General features: G+C 36.2%; 1 protein-coding gene across 2 annotated transcripts in view; it reads right to left on the bottom strand.

Annotated features, from left to right (window-relative positions):
* Positions 1–2,834: 2,834 nt before the first annotated feature.
* Positions 2,835–15,105, bottom strand: part of ide (insulin-degrading enzyme) — a 31,259-nt gene continuing 18,988 nt past the window's right edge. For both annotated transcript variants that reach the window (XM_042336747.1, XM_042336746.1), the window contains exons 16-25: positions 14,278–14,388; positions 13,868–13,988; positions 12,522–12,613; positions 10,677–10,788; positions 9,588–9,755; positions 9,000–9,272; positions 8,049–8,110; positions 6,852–6,924; positions 5,830–5,897; positions 2,835–4,927 (exon numbers count right to left, since the gene is read on the bottom strand). In XM_042336747.1, coding sequence (XP_042192681.1) covers positions 4,832–4,927; positions 5,830–5,897; positions 6,852–6,924; positions 8,049–8,110; positions 9,000–9,272; positions 9,588–9,755; positions 10,677–10,788; positions 12,522–12,613; positions 13,868–13,988; positions 14,278–14,388 — 1,176 coding nt within the window. In that variant the 3' untranslated portion in view covers positions 2,835–4,831. The remainder of the gene's footprint in view (positions 4,928–5,829; positions 5,898–6,851; positions 6,925–8,048; positions 8,111–8,999; positions 9,273–9,587; positions 9,756–10,676; positions 10,789–12,521; positions 12,614–13,867; positions 13,989–14,277; positions 14,389–15,105) is intronic.

Here is a 15,105-nt window from a genome sequence, read left to right as displayed (position 1 = left end):
AGGAATCCCTCTTTAGTCATTTGTGCAACAATGACAGCCACGAGTATCTACAATAATCTTATTTGATATGCATCAGCTGGTTCATTGCAGCAGACCAATCCACGCAACCACCTTGTTTTCAGTGCTGGACATTTTTATTTGGAGCCCTGAAGCAGTAAAGTGAGAACTTGTTTTAATTGTAGAAGACTTTCTTGGCATAATATTTGATGAGCGCATTGTATGAACGTATTGAGCACATTTCTGATTGTATACAGTACTTTGGGTCTAGTGGGTTTCAGTATTTTTGGGAAGCCAACGACAGTAAGTGGTTGGACCAAGGAAGGAATGGATCCAAAATACTGGTTATAACGGTTTTGCCTGTACATTGTCAGTAAACTTGACAGCAGTTACTTGTGAAACACATACTTTGAGGTTCAGGCACTATAATAAAATGCAAGGATTATTAATGACAGTCATGACACCATCATGTGGTTACTTGCTTTCCAATGTTCTCTTGATATAGAGCCTAATTTTGACTTGACATATCCCTGAGTTTCTAGCTAAGATTGTATTATACTATGCAAGAAATTTTCCAAACAAATTAATCAGCCACAATGCAGTGCAATACAAAAGGGGGATCAATATGTTATACCAAAAGGAATACATTTTGCAAATTTTGTAGAATAAGTTTAGACCTACAAAAATCGAAGCTAAATAAAACAGTCTTGGTGGCAAAAAAGTTTGAATATTATCCTTTCACTTATGCAATACACATTTAAATTCCTCTACTGTATATACTATCACTGCAATTTAGGTTATTTTGAACAGGAGTGCTGTTCTTCTGCGTTCAGCCTTCTACCATTACAATAAAATGGCATCAGTATTATTGTATAATGGGCTAATCTGCATTGCAGTGCTAATGTGCATATCAGCATACTCCATCACCAAACTACCTATCAACCTATACTGTGATTTAATAATATCTCTATCCCTTGTCAAGAACTACCAATGTGTGATGGGCCTGAAAGAATGGGCAGTGTTCACAAAAGAATCCAGGTTTCAATTAATCAAATTTAAAGGATGTAGAAAAAGTAGTTTCTTGAACTCTACAGAATTGTCTTAAACAAGAATGTTAACAATCATGTAAAAGCACTGTTCGTAAATCAAGGGAGACCATTTGGCTAGCCTTGCATCCCAATCAAATTTTTCCTCATGAGTACTACTTTCTCTGATCATTTATGCTTTCAAAATGAATGAAGAATCAAGCAGGAAACAATTGGGTTAAAATTGAAATATTATTTGAAATTTGAAAAAATTATTTGAAAATATTTTAACTTAGATAGATAGGGTTGGTTGAATTTTTCTTTCTGATTGTCTGACGCCAGGTGTGATTGAGGCAAAACCCATTTTAGCTTTCAAGAGGGAATGAGATAGATACTTAAAAATCAGTAATTTCCATGTGTGGGGAAAATGAAATAAATGAGACTAAATGGATTGCTTTTGCAAAGAACCAGCACAGAGTTGATGGGCTGAATGGCCTTATGTGCTGTAAATTTCAAACGTTCTGTATTCTGCAATTGACAAAGCAAAAGTTTCATTCCACAGAGGCCCTCAGGAACATTGAGGGCTATAATTGCCTTCAATTTATTTTTGGAAAGCTGAAGCATAGGCCTCCGTTGCAGGTGACAGGGATTGTCTTTTGGAGTCTATTGTCTGAGTTCCAGTTCCTTCACAGCACTTTTGTAATCAATGACTACATTGGGGTCAGCTAATCAGTGTCTTGAGGGGATGCGTCAGCAATGCTTTCTCCGTGTGCACTTGGTTGGTTCAAGGATGCACACTCCATCTTACTAAGCCAGTCAAGAACCTTGGCATCTTGTTTGACCCTCAACTATGCTTTCTACCCCCCATCCATGCCATGGCCCGTTTCTGCCACTGTCTCACACTGCAGGCCGCCGAGATCCTCATACACACATTCATAACATCCAGGCTCGACTACGCAAACTACCTAATTGTTGGCCTTCCCAACTCCTTCCACTTGGTGATCTGCAGCCCGTGTTCTCTCCCACACCAGGCTCCATGACCCTATCACCCCCATCTGACTCCACTGGCTTCCCATCACACAGGATACAATTCAAGATCCTGGTCCTCATCTTCAAAGCCCTCCATGGCCTTGCTCCCCCCTATTTATGCAACCTCCTACCAACCTGCCCACTCCCACTCAGCGGGCTCTGGCCCACTTCACATCCCCTGTCCCACCATCTGCCATTCTGCCCCCACTGTGGAACTCCATCCCACAGTCCTTCCACCTCGCCGCCTCCTTCAAGACCTGTCTCAAGACCCTCCTCTTTGACCGTACCTTCAGCCACCCTCCCAGATCTTGATTCCTAAATCGGGTCCGAAACACTGACTGTCCAGCGGCTTGGGCCATCCTCCCAACGTGAAAAGCGCTATACAAATGTAATTTTGTTGGTGGTGGAATTTCAAAGAGAAAAGGTTAATTTGCAATGCTCCTCTCGATCACCTTTGAGTCTAAGCCTACTCAGACAAGTTGTATGCATAACCATTTCCAATATATCTTTTCACCAGATAAAAATGATAAGATGATATAACAGGCGCAAATCTTATATTCATTAGTTAGTAAAATTATATTTATAGATGCAATATGGTTCCTCGTTTAAGAAAATGATGCAAAACAAACTTGTTAAAAGTGCAAACCAGTGTGGTAATTTTGTAGTATGGTTTCAGATGTACAGTCATCATTTCTGTGGGCCATAATTGCCAGTCAAAACATTCAACTGTCTTTGTCAGTACATAAAATCAAAGTTGAAAAACTGGACAATGGACTTCAGGAATGAGGATGATTAAAATTTTTATTGCAAACAGGAAAATCCTGCCAGTATACACTGGTTATATATATGAATCCAGTTCTACATCAACAGCACCAAAGTCTTAAAATTAAATTAGTCTAAGTCATTTATGCTCAATTCAACAAAAAAGGTTACATCTATTCACAAGCCATAAAAATGTGTTGAATGTTAACGATACTCTGGCTCTTATTGCTTGGAAAAGCTACATCCTCAGAATTCATATACAGAATCTATGGATATGCCTGAGTCAAACTGCACAAATGCTGGAAATGTAGAAAAACATGTTTCAACAGTATAGTGGAACCTACTGTAAACCTTAGTTTTAATATAAAGTTTTTTTTGCTTTTAAGTTTTGCTTGGTTGATCTGGTGTGTAATTGTCACATTTAGATAAAATTCTGATACAATTCTAATACTAATGGAAGAAGTTCTGTAGGGTTTTGAAGTATTCAATATGGATAACAAGATACGATTTCTGATGGTATTATATTGCAGATAATGCCCATAACGTCCCCTATGTACCAACTTTCAAAATTCTGTAAAATTACAATCCTAAGAGCAATATGAACAGCTAAAATGTTCCAACACTACCCAATGAAATATCGTAAAAGGTGGCAAACTGCTGAAAAGACTGGTGTACTATGGTAGGCTAAACAAATTACTTTCTAACAATTGTATCCATTTGAATCTTATTATTCACTACCTATTGGTTTCCATTAAGAAACTACATTACAATGTATTTTGAAATCCAATATAGCACTTGACCTGTGAAACATTTGAAATGTTTCATCGTAATTTTTTTTGTGGATCAAGAACTAAGATTTTTTAAATTACTGAAATAATATGCATTTTTCACCATTAAGAAAAGTTAACATTCTGCTGTTTCCTTCAGATTTTCTTAATGGTGCTTGGAAAAAATTGCATATAGTAATACAAAAGAGTAACATTGTAAAACCACACTAACAGAATCATTAATTTGTTGTCAGGGCTTGCAATAATGCAGCTTGTAAATTAATTTATACACCAGAAGAAATATGGGAAGTTATTTGAAAACATTATGGAGCTTGCTAAATTTATAGAGGTTTCAAAAGCAGAATGAGGGGAGCAACAGATTTAGTTAGTACTTTTTCCAATAGTGTTTTTAAATACAGTATTTAAATTAGAACACATTTTAATTAAAGGAAAAAGGAAGTCCTGCAACTGGAAAAGGACTGAATAAGTTACAAAATGTATCTTTTATTGAGGAAAAATTAAATAAAACAGCCTTTTGATGACCATTACTTCTTCAAACCAGAGAATCTTCCATTTTTAATCAGTATTGTACCAAAATGTTGCAATTCAGTCTTCGAGATGATATACATCCTAAAGTGAGGAATATTATCCACAGAAGAGATGGAACATAAGTGAAACTGGAAGCTATTTGACAATTTAAACTGTTTTCTGCAATTTTGAATAGAGTGTTTTGCGAAAAGTATTTAAAACCAAAAAAAACTAGTTTCCAGCATCTTACTGCTTGTGTTTGCACATAAAATGTAAAAACTACAAAACTTGCCTACAAGATAAAAATGTATTCATTTTAGTTATAACCACCAGAAAAAAATGTTCTAGCCGCATGCCTTGTAATAATCTTACAATTTCTTGTTACTATAGTAAATAAAAGGCATTTTATTTTCTGGTGTTCTATTTCAAAAGAATTTCACCTCAACTATATTACACATGTCTAACATTACTGGTTTATACATTACTGTTTTGTAGGATTCCAATTTTATGTGCAGTTTTATGGACAAATAATCTAACCATACCACTCAACTACCTGCTATCTGAACCATTAACATGCAGAAGTACACAAAATTATTTTACTTTGAACACTGCTGACTGTAAATCGTTCATCAAAAGAAATTAGATTTGAAAGTTCCTCCTCAATGTGGTTTAATTTTTCTTTTTTTATTCAGGTCTTCTTGCCCTCTGTCAGTGTTCTCGACCTCAGAGTTTTGCAGCCATGAAGTTGATGTGAGGCTTTGCCAGTGGAAAGAGTGGTAGACTGCGTTTGAATGCAGTCATGTCTTCAATTACATGTGGCTAAATAAAAAAGCCAAAAGGTATATTTTTCAGTTGACATAAAAACAGGCAATATTCTGACTACACAATCATATCAAAGTATTAGGAAATGCATAGGTTTAATTTATTTTGGCTAACGAACATGAATGACGTACATGTAAATTAAAGTAAGCTGCACCTTTGCAGAGCTATTTGAGCCCTTGTTTATTAACACAGGTACTCTTGTATTCTTTCAGCCTGTACCCTATACGTTTAACAAAGCAATGGGGCTTTTTTTTAAAAAAAGTTCTAACCACATGCCTTTTAATAATCTTACAATGTCTTGTTACTGTAGTAAATGTAACAAGGCATTTCATTTTCTGGGGGTTTTAATTACAAATTCTTATTGCTACCCATGACTAAATACAATTTTTTACCCATTTTTTCTCTAGTATGCACGTCCCACTTTTCAACCTGGTCCACCTTCCCCTCAAGCGAACAGAACAATGTAAATGTTGGAAAAATGCAAATACTGCATTCAGGCTGAACAATGCAAATTTAGTATGCAGCAGCAGGAGAGATTCGTATCAACTTTTCAATAATGTAAATAATTCTGCAAGGATACACCAAAGAGGTGTGAGGATGGAACTCCTGTGTCTCTCTTTTATATAAAAAAAATTTGAATCACTATCTGTGCTCCAATGAATTAAAATGATGGTTTAAAAATTTTGAGCATTTAAAAATTGTAATTATCTGCTCATTCTTGTGAAATGGCAGAGGTGCCCTCATCCAGACCTTTGCTAATTATGCTATGTAACTGGCCATAATGATGCATAGGAATGCGGTCCACCATTCTCTCATTCCAAAAATGCACATGGCTATGGCAGCCAATGCACAATTTCTATAGAATGTACATAAGAGAAATATCAATGTAATTAACTTACCTGTGGCAAGGTTGGTGCAGGAGATAGATTGACATCATTTTGAGATAGAAATTGACCAACAACAGGGCCTAGAATAAATCAATCGTGACATCAGCAACAAATTGAAAAAGCTAATCATTACTCATACAGCAATGTGAATTAATCTAAAATAGTCAAGGGATAGAAAAGCTTGATTTCAAATGCAGTCATTAATATTTGCACTTCAGATATTGAACTAAGATCCTCAGTGATACCTTTTACAACAACAAATTGCATTTATATAGCACCTTTCAAGTCGGGAGGATGTCCCAAGGCACTGGAATAGCAAATTCATAAGTATTAAATGGGGAAGGGAAAGCAGATGCCATATACTACAAGATATAAAACTGGCTCTACTGTAAATGAGGTTTACACACTATTTTCAAAATGAAACATTTTTCTAGCATGTGACATGCCGACATGACTTGCAGGTATTTAAATGACAGGCAACACCACGCATTCATTCGTTGAAACAAAAAGGGATTTATTGCAGCCAATACATGAACATAAAAGATTGGGTCATAAAGTTGGCTAATTGACTCTTGAGCTTACAAGCTTACCGCGAAGGAAAACCAACCCAGTCTCTCAAGGGGCAAGTGTATTAAATAGATATTATCCAAACCCCGCAAATAAAGCAAAGTTTCTAGAATATTGATTCATCTCCTCTCTTGGCCTCTTTTCTTTCATGCACAAACTCACTACCTAAAGCAACAGGATCTAAAGTGAGAGAGTTCCAAATGATTTGTAAATTGAGAATCCAGATATATTGCAAGTGTGCAAATCAGTCCTTTGGTGAGCAACATGTGATCAAGCCAAGAAAGGTAACATTTACATGGATAATAAACAAATAGGCTGGATGGGAAAAAAACTTGCACTGTAATAGAAATTCATACTTTATGCTACAGGCTAATGAAAATAGCTGAATGTTGCAGAAATTTTTAAATGCAAGATATTAACCCAACATGTTCTATTAATCATCAGTTCTGACCACCACAAATACTCACAAGAATCCATATCCCTGGACAAAACATGTACCGAGATCTTGTGCCTCCTTGAACCATCAACATCCAGCAGATTCTGGAAATATAGGAGGATTCAGATTATTATGAGCATTGTATCCTGCACATGAACATGTTGTTTAAAGGAAAACCTCCAAATTTATATGAACTGTTAAACATTGTTGTATATATCTTTAGATATAAATGGGCTCTGTTCAATGTTGCTTGGTAACAATTCAAATTATTTTATAGTTTCATCTTTCATTAATGTGCAATCTGCTATATTTGTATCTGAATTGTGAATTCAAATCCTTTCCTGTCAAGAATAAATTTGAAACCATTATTTAGTTTTGACAAAATATTGCCCCAATGTATAAGAAAATTACATTAACACAATAAACGACTGCTCTGACCACACATTAATATATATATGTATTAAGTATACACATAATCACAGCTGTTGCCAATTTATTCACTCTGAACAATGACAGGAGTCAGATATATTATAAATTCAAGCATCAAATGTTACACAACTGTTAGATTGTGGTAGCTTTAGAACGATGAAGAGCACAAAGCTGAAGAAAAATACAAGACTTGATTTTTCAGAAAACTACAGCATGTAATTATAGAAAGAAATCTGCATATTATAATCCTCATATTATCACATACGTTATTCTGCAAATCTCAAAGGTCTACATGTATTTATTCCTTTCGAGCAAACCTTGGACCTCAGCAAATATTGACTACTTAGAAACCCCAAAGATTAAAATATGTAAAAACAATTTTAAAAGAAGCTGGATGAGAAAATAGGGTTGAAAAAAGTGATGACAGGAAAGTGCGTAGGTTAAAATAATATTTGGGGGGGGACGGGCAAATTGAGGTCAATATCTTGGTTTCTGAATACACTTTCCTTTGTGCTTCACTCAGCAATCTTAAGGGCTAAATTAATAGTTTTTTGATTGCAGTATTATTTGACCCCAAAATAAACCATATCTTATTAAAGATAAGCAGCCTACATGCAACCATATCTTGGTTGGTTTAGCTGGTGATGTAATGCGATGTAACTATTCCCCAAAATGTAATCCGTAATGACATTAAGCTTGCTCCATTATGAATCAATTTTATACAGTCCTCAATATTAATTAACATTCATGATTATACAGAAACTTAATTTGAGATTTGGCAATAAAAGATCAGACTTACTCTATAGAAATTCATTATATCCTCTTTAGTCAGTATCTTTAGATGTGCTACTTCAGTGTTATCTGAAACAAAATTACAAGCACTATTATATACCTTATTCGCAAACAAGTAAGCTTGGCCATTAGTTAATGCTTTCCATCTCAGCAAACAATTGCAGCAGGTTACCTCGATACGCCAACAAAGCCTCAGGTACCCAACTAAACAGAAATGTCTTACAGATTCCTTAAGTGATTAATCACTGTATTCAATTGATAAGAGCCCAACACCTGTTTTTTTTTAAGCAGTTATTTTTAAAATAATTGCAGTCGTGCTCAGTCCCACACCAGTCAAAGTACTAACATGCTGTTCCGCAACGGTAGGATCTATTAGGTTTGCAATTACAATTACAGCTCCCCACACATTAAGTACCTCATCAATGGCAAGCTGTGCGGTTTTAAGCTGGTTAAACTCCAGCAGTACCCCAACGCACACTCTGAGGTCCCCGAGCCTTGCCAACCTGCGCCTAATACTTTGCGGAAATAGGTAAGCAGGATGCATCCCTCCAGGGAGAGAGTGCGCATTCCATTCCAACAATCTGCCTCTGGGATTTCCATGTGTATGCATGTATTTGTGGTGCATGGAAATATCAGCTTGGTTTGGATACTTCTCAGATTGGTGATGGGTTTCTGCATGTGTCAGACACCCAGCTGACCAATAAAAAAACTCACCTCTACTAGGTCACCAGAGAAAAAGATTGTTTTCCTCTCCTCTTGGCTGCATAACTGAGTGACATAGAGGAATGTTCTTTGGAAACTGATTTTTGATGCACTATAGAATACAAATAATGTGGGCTTGTTTATATAAAATTCGATTCGAGTCCTATAGACAAGTGGGTGGGGTGGGGGTGCTTTTCATAACATTACCAGGATTAAGAAGATTTAAACAAGTTTCCACTATGCATTTTATACTAACCTCGGTCAAAGTTGTATTGCTGGGAGATGATTTCGCTCCAGTGCTTAGCACACTCAGCAGAGAGTTTTTTGGGTTTATCAAGTCGCTTTATTGCCAGAGCTTGGATATGTTTCTGAAAGGCTTCCTCGGGCATCTCCTCAATAGACTTTTCCATCATTTTTAAGAAAGCCTCGATCCTGCTCTCCAGGTAACTGGGGTCCTTTTCAGACTGAATGATGAAACGTAAACCCTGTACACCATTTGCTCTGCGTGGACCACTGAACACAATGTAACCTGCCGTGAGGAGAAATAGTAAGTGGAACACTTCAATAATTGCTCTCAAACTTTTTTTTAAGACCGAGTCAATATTTAAATTTGTCAGTACATATTTTCCCCCCTTTCCTATATTTAAATAAAGATTGTGTGGTTCTATTACTGTTAAAATAGGACTATCCGAATCATTGTCTTGATCTTCACAAACACAATCACCACCCTTTAGCGATACCCTGTAAAGTCGTTTGAGGTTTCCTTCCGACATGAAAGGCACTATATCAGATGCAAGGATTAGCATTATTTTTATTGTTATGAATAACAGGATAAATGACACACCAAGCTGCTCCTTAGTCCGCAATGTGTTGAAGCACGGCTCCGATATGATTTGACAGAGAAGTTCCAGCAACATATTTTCATTGGTGTTCTGCATGTCTGTCTGATAGTAGATCTCAATCCCACAGTTGTTGTGAACCTCATTTCTCTGCTGGTACACAAACCATCCTCCTGCAGAGAAGAAAAGGAATTGAGCACAGAAATGGTTTTCTTCGTCATATGTCCTGTTTTTCCCATGAATTATGAAGTATAATATGGTTCAATGGGTAATCAAACTAGACCCACCTGCCTGACTACTGAGAAAGTGGTTTCGACAGCACATAATTCATAGCCACACTAAAGGCAGTCTGAATCAGTCCGTGCTCTATTGGAGATGGTGGTAAATTAAGAATCCTTGGATAGTGCAATGGACAGTTCAAAAATGCTTGAGGACCCATTTTGGTATTATCAAGATGGTTGTGCAACCAATCTTAATAATTGTGACCAGTTGTCTCAAATATATGGCAATTCTTTAAAAAATACAAGATTGTCTATTAAAACCGTGAACAGATACAAGCACAGAACTCGCCTCAGCCTTGCACCGATGCAAGATATTGAGAAGTACAACAGACTTCTGGTTGCTAATTGCTTCACTTTTACGGTTCAGCATAAAATAGGAACAAATGTTTGAAAATTCATTATTAGAACTACAATGAGACAAAGAATACTGCATTCATTTAAAAAACAGCTTGATGGTATAATAGGACCACAGGTTGGGTGTTTTGAAAGGATGTGATCTTGTGCGTTGTCACAAACGCTGCTTTAAAACCTTATCCTACAGTGTTCCTTTGAATAACATTTGCCTTTTCAATGAAGCGATTTGAGACATCTCAGTGACGTGATATGGCGTGATATCAAACGCAAGGATTATTATTAACCACACCGTAAGAAAATCACATCAGAATGCCTTAAAATGATTAATTACTTTGATGTGTAGTGAATGTAGTTAAGTAGGCAATATTACATTAATCCAAAATATATAAAAATTACAGAAAGAGGGATTGATAACAAAACCACAAAACAAACTAGAGTAAACTGCAAAATGAAACCTACTGTCTGGAAGTTGTACCTCTCTGTACCGGATCAGTTGACTAGGAAGAAGAGGTTTAGTATGAGCGTGCTCAATAAGGGTGTCTTCAACCATTTGCGTGATATTCAAAGCAGTCTAGATTCAAAGGGACAGATTACAATTTAAAAGTTAAATCATCTGCACACCTATTTCTTAGATTGTTTCTATATTAAAAAGACAAACAGCAGAAAGGTAAGCCTTCACTTGTATCTAGAAAAACTCCAATGACTTTAAAAAGTGCAAATGGTTTTATTGTAGGGTCCGTGGACTCTTTGCATCACTTCTTATTGAGAAGCTAACTCAAAATTATTATGTTCAAAAATTTATTTTATTGTTTGTGCATGATTGCATAAAAGCAATAGATTTTAGTCAGGGCAAGTAATACAAAGAAATGTCCAAATGCACAAAAGATGCATTACTTTTCTATTCAAACCAAATGGTTAACTTTCCAATGAATAACACCCGGAGTAAGGAACAACTGATACTATCTGCTTTGCTCAGCAAGTGACAATGAATAATGTAGTGAGCGAGCTTTTCGCTCAGCTGAACTTTGCAATATGTTGGTAATAGCAGGTATATCAATGTGCACAAGTTTTGTTTTAAAAAATGAGATCAAAGATGGACAATTCCCTAGCAACATGTAACATTTCATCACCAATAACACAAATTACTTGGTGTACCTACAAATGGTCTGAAAACACTAGGCCCTGGCTACTCAGCAGCAAAATTGTTTAAAAAGATATAAACTGATTAAGTACCACATGCTCCTTTTCATAATTCACAGGTATAATCTCAGCAGGGTGTAATTCAAATCGTAGCTTCCTTTATTAGAAGTTTAATCAATGCTAAAATTAAGTTAATTCCTGGTTTTTGCTTTGGTACTGCATATATTCAACATCTTCAATTGGTGACCAGCCAATATATCTATTTGAGTTATGTATTGAAGCTCATATGAGAAAGAACATCACAGAATGTTCCTGGCATTTTTAAAAGATGTTCATCAATACACAGCTCAAAAACTAGCATTTGTGGCACAAGAACACCTTAAGTACTTGCAAGAGATTCCATTTTAACTAAGCTGTTCTGCCGCTCTTTTGGACTCCTCTCTTCTCTGAAACAACAGTCCATTTAAACATTCAAGCAAACCAAAGGTTTATAACAGTCACTCACAACTAGATGCCAGCGGATGAAGCAATTTTAGAATTTCTTGAAACACATGCAACATACCTTTAACCAATATGAGGATTAAGACCCAAATTATATATTTTTTTACAAATAAAGAGAATTTTGATGATAGAAATAGTTATTTTGCTTTGGATATGATTTACAGACTTATGAATCGTCTTTACTGAAACACAAGGCAACAGAGAATACAGTGAACACTTAATCAGCTTCATCGTTGTTGGAACAAAATAGCTACTGAATCATTTATGTTTCAGTGGAACTGTAAAAACAGATGAGCTTTGAATAAATTAATCAGTATTTTACTAAAAACTTTGGCCCTGGAATGATGGGTACTGTGAAAACATACAGCAGACAATGCTGCATTTTACAAATATTTATTTCAATATATCTAATTTGGAGGCGCAAGTATTTTTTCCTCCTCTTAAACTAACATTCTAACACATTTGACCTTCAATATTTCAGGCTAACTGTGATTAGGATTCATGCCAATGTATGTATTTGTAACTGAAAATAAATTATTAAATTTATGGTACACTTAAAATATTTAAGCGTAATGTAAATTTAATATTTTGGGGAATTCAGTGCAATATTGGCAACAATTTCAATAAAAACACTTAGTTTTATATCTCAGAAAACTAACCAACCTGTCTTGTTATATTGCCATGGAGAAGTGCTTCAATGTGTAGCCTTGACAACAGTTGAGGTATAAAGGCCTTGAGGCGTGGGAGAGTGACATCTGGAACAGATTGTTAGACAGCTGAATCAATCTTTTTTTATTGGACAGTATCTCTGGAGAACTAATACAGTGGATCATAATGCATTATGTACTGTAGCAAGAATAGAAATCTACCATAAAAAAGATTTTCTTCCAATGTACCTTACCTCATGCACTATACAACTGCACGTATTCATTTGATAACTACATTACGTTCTGGATTCATACAACACTTGGCCCAGATTCAATGGTGATTGATTTTACAGAAGCAGAAACAGAAGTGCAAAACAAACTGGAACTATAGGTGAAGTCATTTTGAGGTAGAGGGGAGGGAAGGGATCGTTTTATACTTTTATACCTTAGCTCTGACTGATGCACAAAAAAAAGGAAGCCTCGTTCTATTGGTCCTTCAATCAGCAATCAAGAATATTTATTATCAAAGGTTTAAATGTTTACTTTGTCCCAAAGGATGACCATGATCATTTACCACCCTCACCTCCTACCTGTCCAAGATCGATTGAGCTGTTTTCACATGGAGAACTTAATAATAATAATCCATGCATTTGATATACCGCCTTATCACATCGTTGAGACATCTCAAAGTGCTTCACAGAATATATTGCAAATTGCAAAGACTGTATAATGTGTGCACAAAATGCAGCAGCCAATTGCACACGGCTGTTTCCCACAGTCGTGGATTATTATCCCCGGAAAGCAATTTGCTAATCGACTAACTGGGTTCTTCCTCAGTGCTAAATAAACAGAGGTATGTGGAGTAAGGAAACTTGTCTACGGTTTTGCTCCACCCGAGAAACAAACCCGGGTCCTCTTGCTTGAGAGGCAAGTGCTCTAATCACTTCACTACAGGACTCCACTAAAGACATTACTCTGACGTAGGCAGCCATCTGCTGCCTTTCTCTGAGACCACAAAGTACTGGATTGGTATGTCAAGACTCTGGATACCAAATATGTGCATCGTCAATGGAAAATCTAGGAAGCAAATCCCATCCAGGTTGCAGATGTAGCCACAGCCACCGTACAACATATGGAAACACCATACAACTGTGTTTCCATTTGCTTCTCCTACGTCAGCTCACTTCTGTTCTAATTAAAATTCTGTAATTAAGCCCATTTGGATGTTTCAACATCATTCTGAATTGGTTTTGAAAATTTTAGTTAATTTGTTTTCATTCCAACAGATTTTTATTTATTTACTTATACTAGTCTGTTCTGAAGATGTTTTACGAAATTTAGTGAAAAAGGCAGCATTCTTACCTTCCAAAGCTTCCTTAAGTTCATCTTTAGTCCAGGCTACCTCAGTCATTAGCAATCTGAGGTAATACATGGCATGTTGGTGAGGCTGCTCTGCTCTGAAGTTACTCAGGGATCGCATGTACTGAAATAAAAATGTTTAAAATTATCTACAAATAAGTTTCATAGTGTCTAACCCACTCTTGCCCACTGCAATTTCAGTGAACTCATTCACTGAATGTGCACTCTTTTCCATTTCCCCTCCCATTTGTTTTCAATGTTAGCAAATTAGTATCAGCAATTATCAACCTAGCCATGAACATGAATAATCTCACTAATTTAATTTATATCTGGCTGGATCACTGGGACGTGACCAAACTTTAATATAAGATTTGTATTACCAGTGGAAAACAAACATATAATGTATTACTTACTGCTTCCTTGATTATCTCAAATCGCTTCTCATCAATCTCAAAGTTTGCCATCTTCTCAACTATCTTCCTGAGAAGGATGTGCTGCTTGTCACTGTACCCCTTCACTGACAACTGTTGCAGAGTAAGGAGCACAAAAACTTTTTATATACGAGAAGCAATATTTTGCATACAAGACACATTTTTGGGTTTCCATATATCAACAAAATTCACAGGATAAGTGAAATCCACTGAAATTCTCAGAAGTTAGGCAAAAGCAGTAGTATAAAGTGTTTATGCAACTTCATAACAAATCCAACTTTCCTGAGATGGAAAATTTGCTGTGTGTGTTTTTTTTAAAAAAATCAACTTAGGACGTATGTCTTTTTAAGTGCTAAGTGGCTCGTGTCAAATCAAGTGTATATGATTAGTGGATCAAATTCACACAAGTGGACTGAAAATCCAACTGTAGATCTGGTGTGTGAATGAAAACCAAGAACATTCTGCAATCCCTGAAATTGAATGATTGATGAAAGTCACAATGCAGCTTCCTTCACAGTTAGAGAATCCAAGATAGATTTCTCCACAATTGGGCTCCAACCTATCTCAGGTGGTGTAGGGGAAGGACACTTCAGAACATTTACCCTGCAATCTTAGAGTGTACTTTCGGTGCTGGTGGAGGATTCACCTCAAACATAAGCTTGTCAATAGTTTATAAAAGATCTTTTTTGAAATATTGTTTTGTGAGGAGGAGCTGTTGGGAGGGGCTGTACATGTTAACTCCAGTATTAGAGAATCAGAAGATAATCTGCAAGTAGTTTCACAGCTATTAGTGCTTTAGAGCTGTGAATG

This window comes from Callorhinchus milii, unplaced genomic scaffold (genome assembly GCF_018977255.1).
Source record: "Callorhinchus milii isolate IMCB2004 unplaced genomic scaffold, IMCB_Cmil_1.0 Scaffold7, whole genome shotgun sequence".
Lineage (NCBI taxonomy): Eukaryota > Metazoa > Chordata > Chondrichthyes > Chimaeriformes > Callorhinchidae > Callorhinchus > Callorhinchus milii.
Note: the sequence above shows the minus strand (reverse complement) of the source record. Positions and strands in the feature narration are given on the sequence as shown.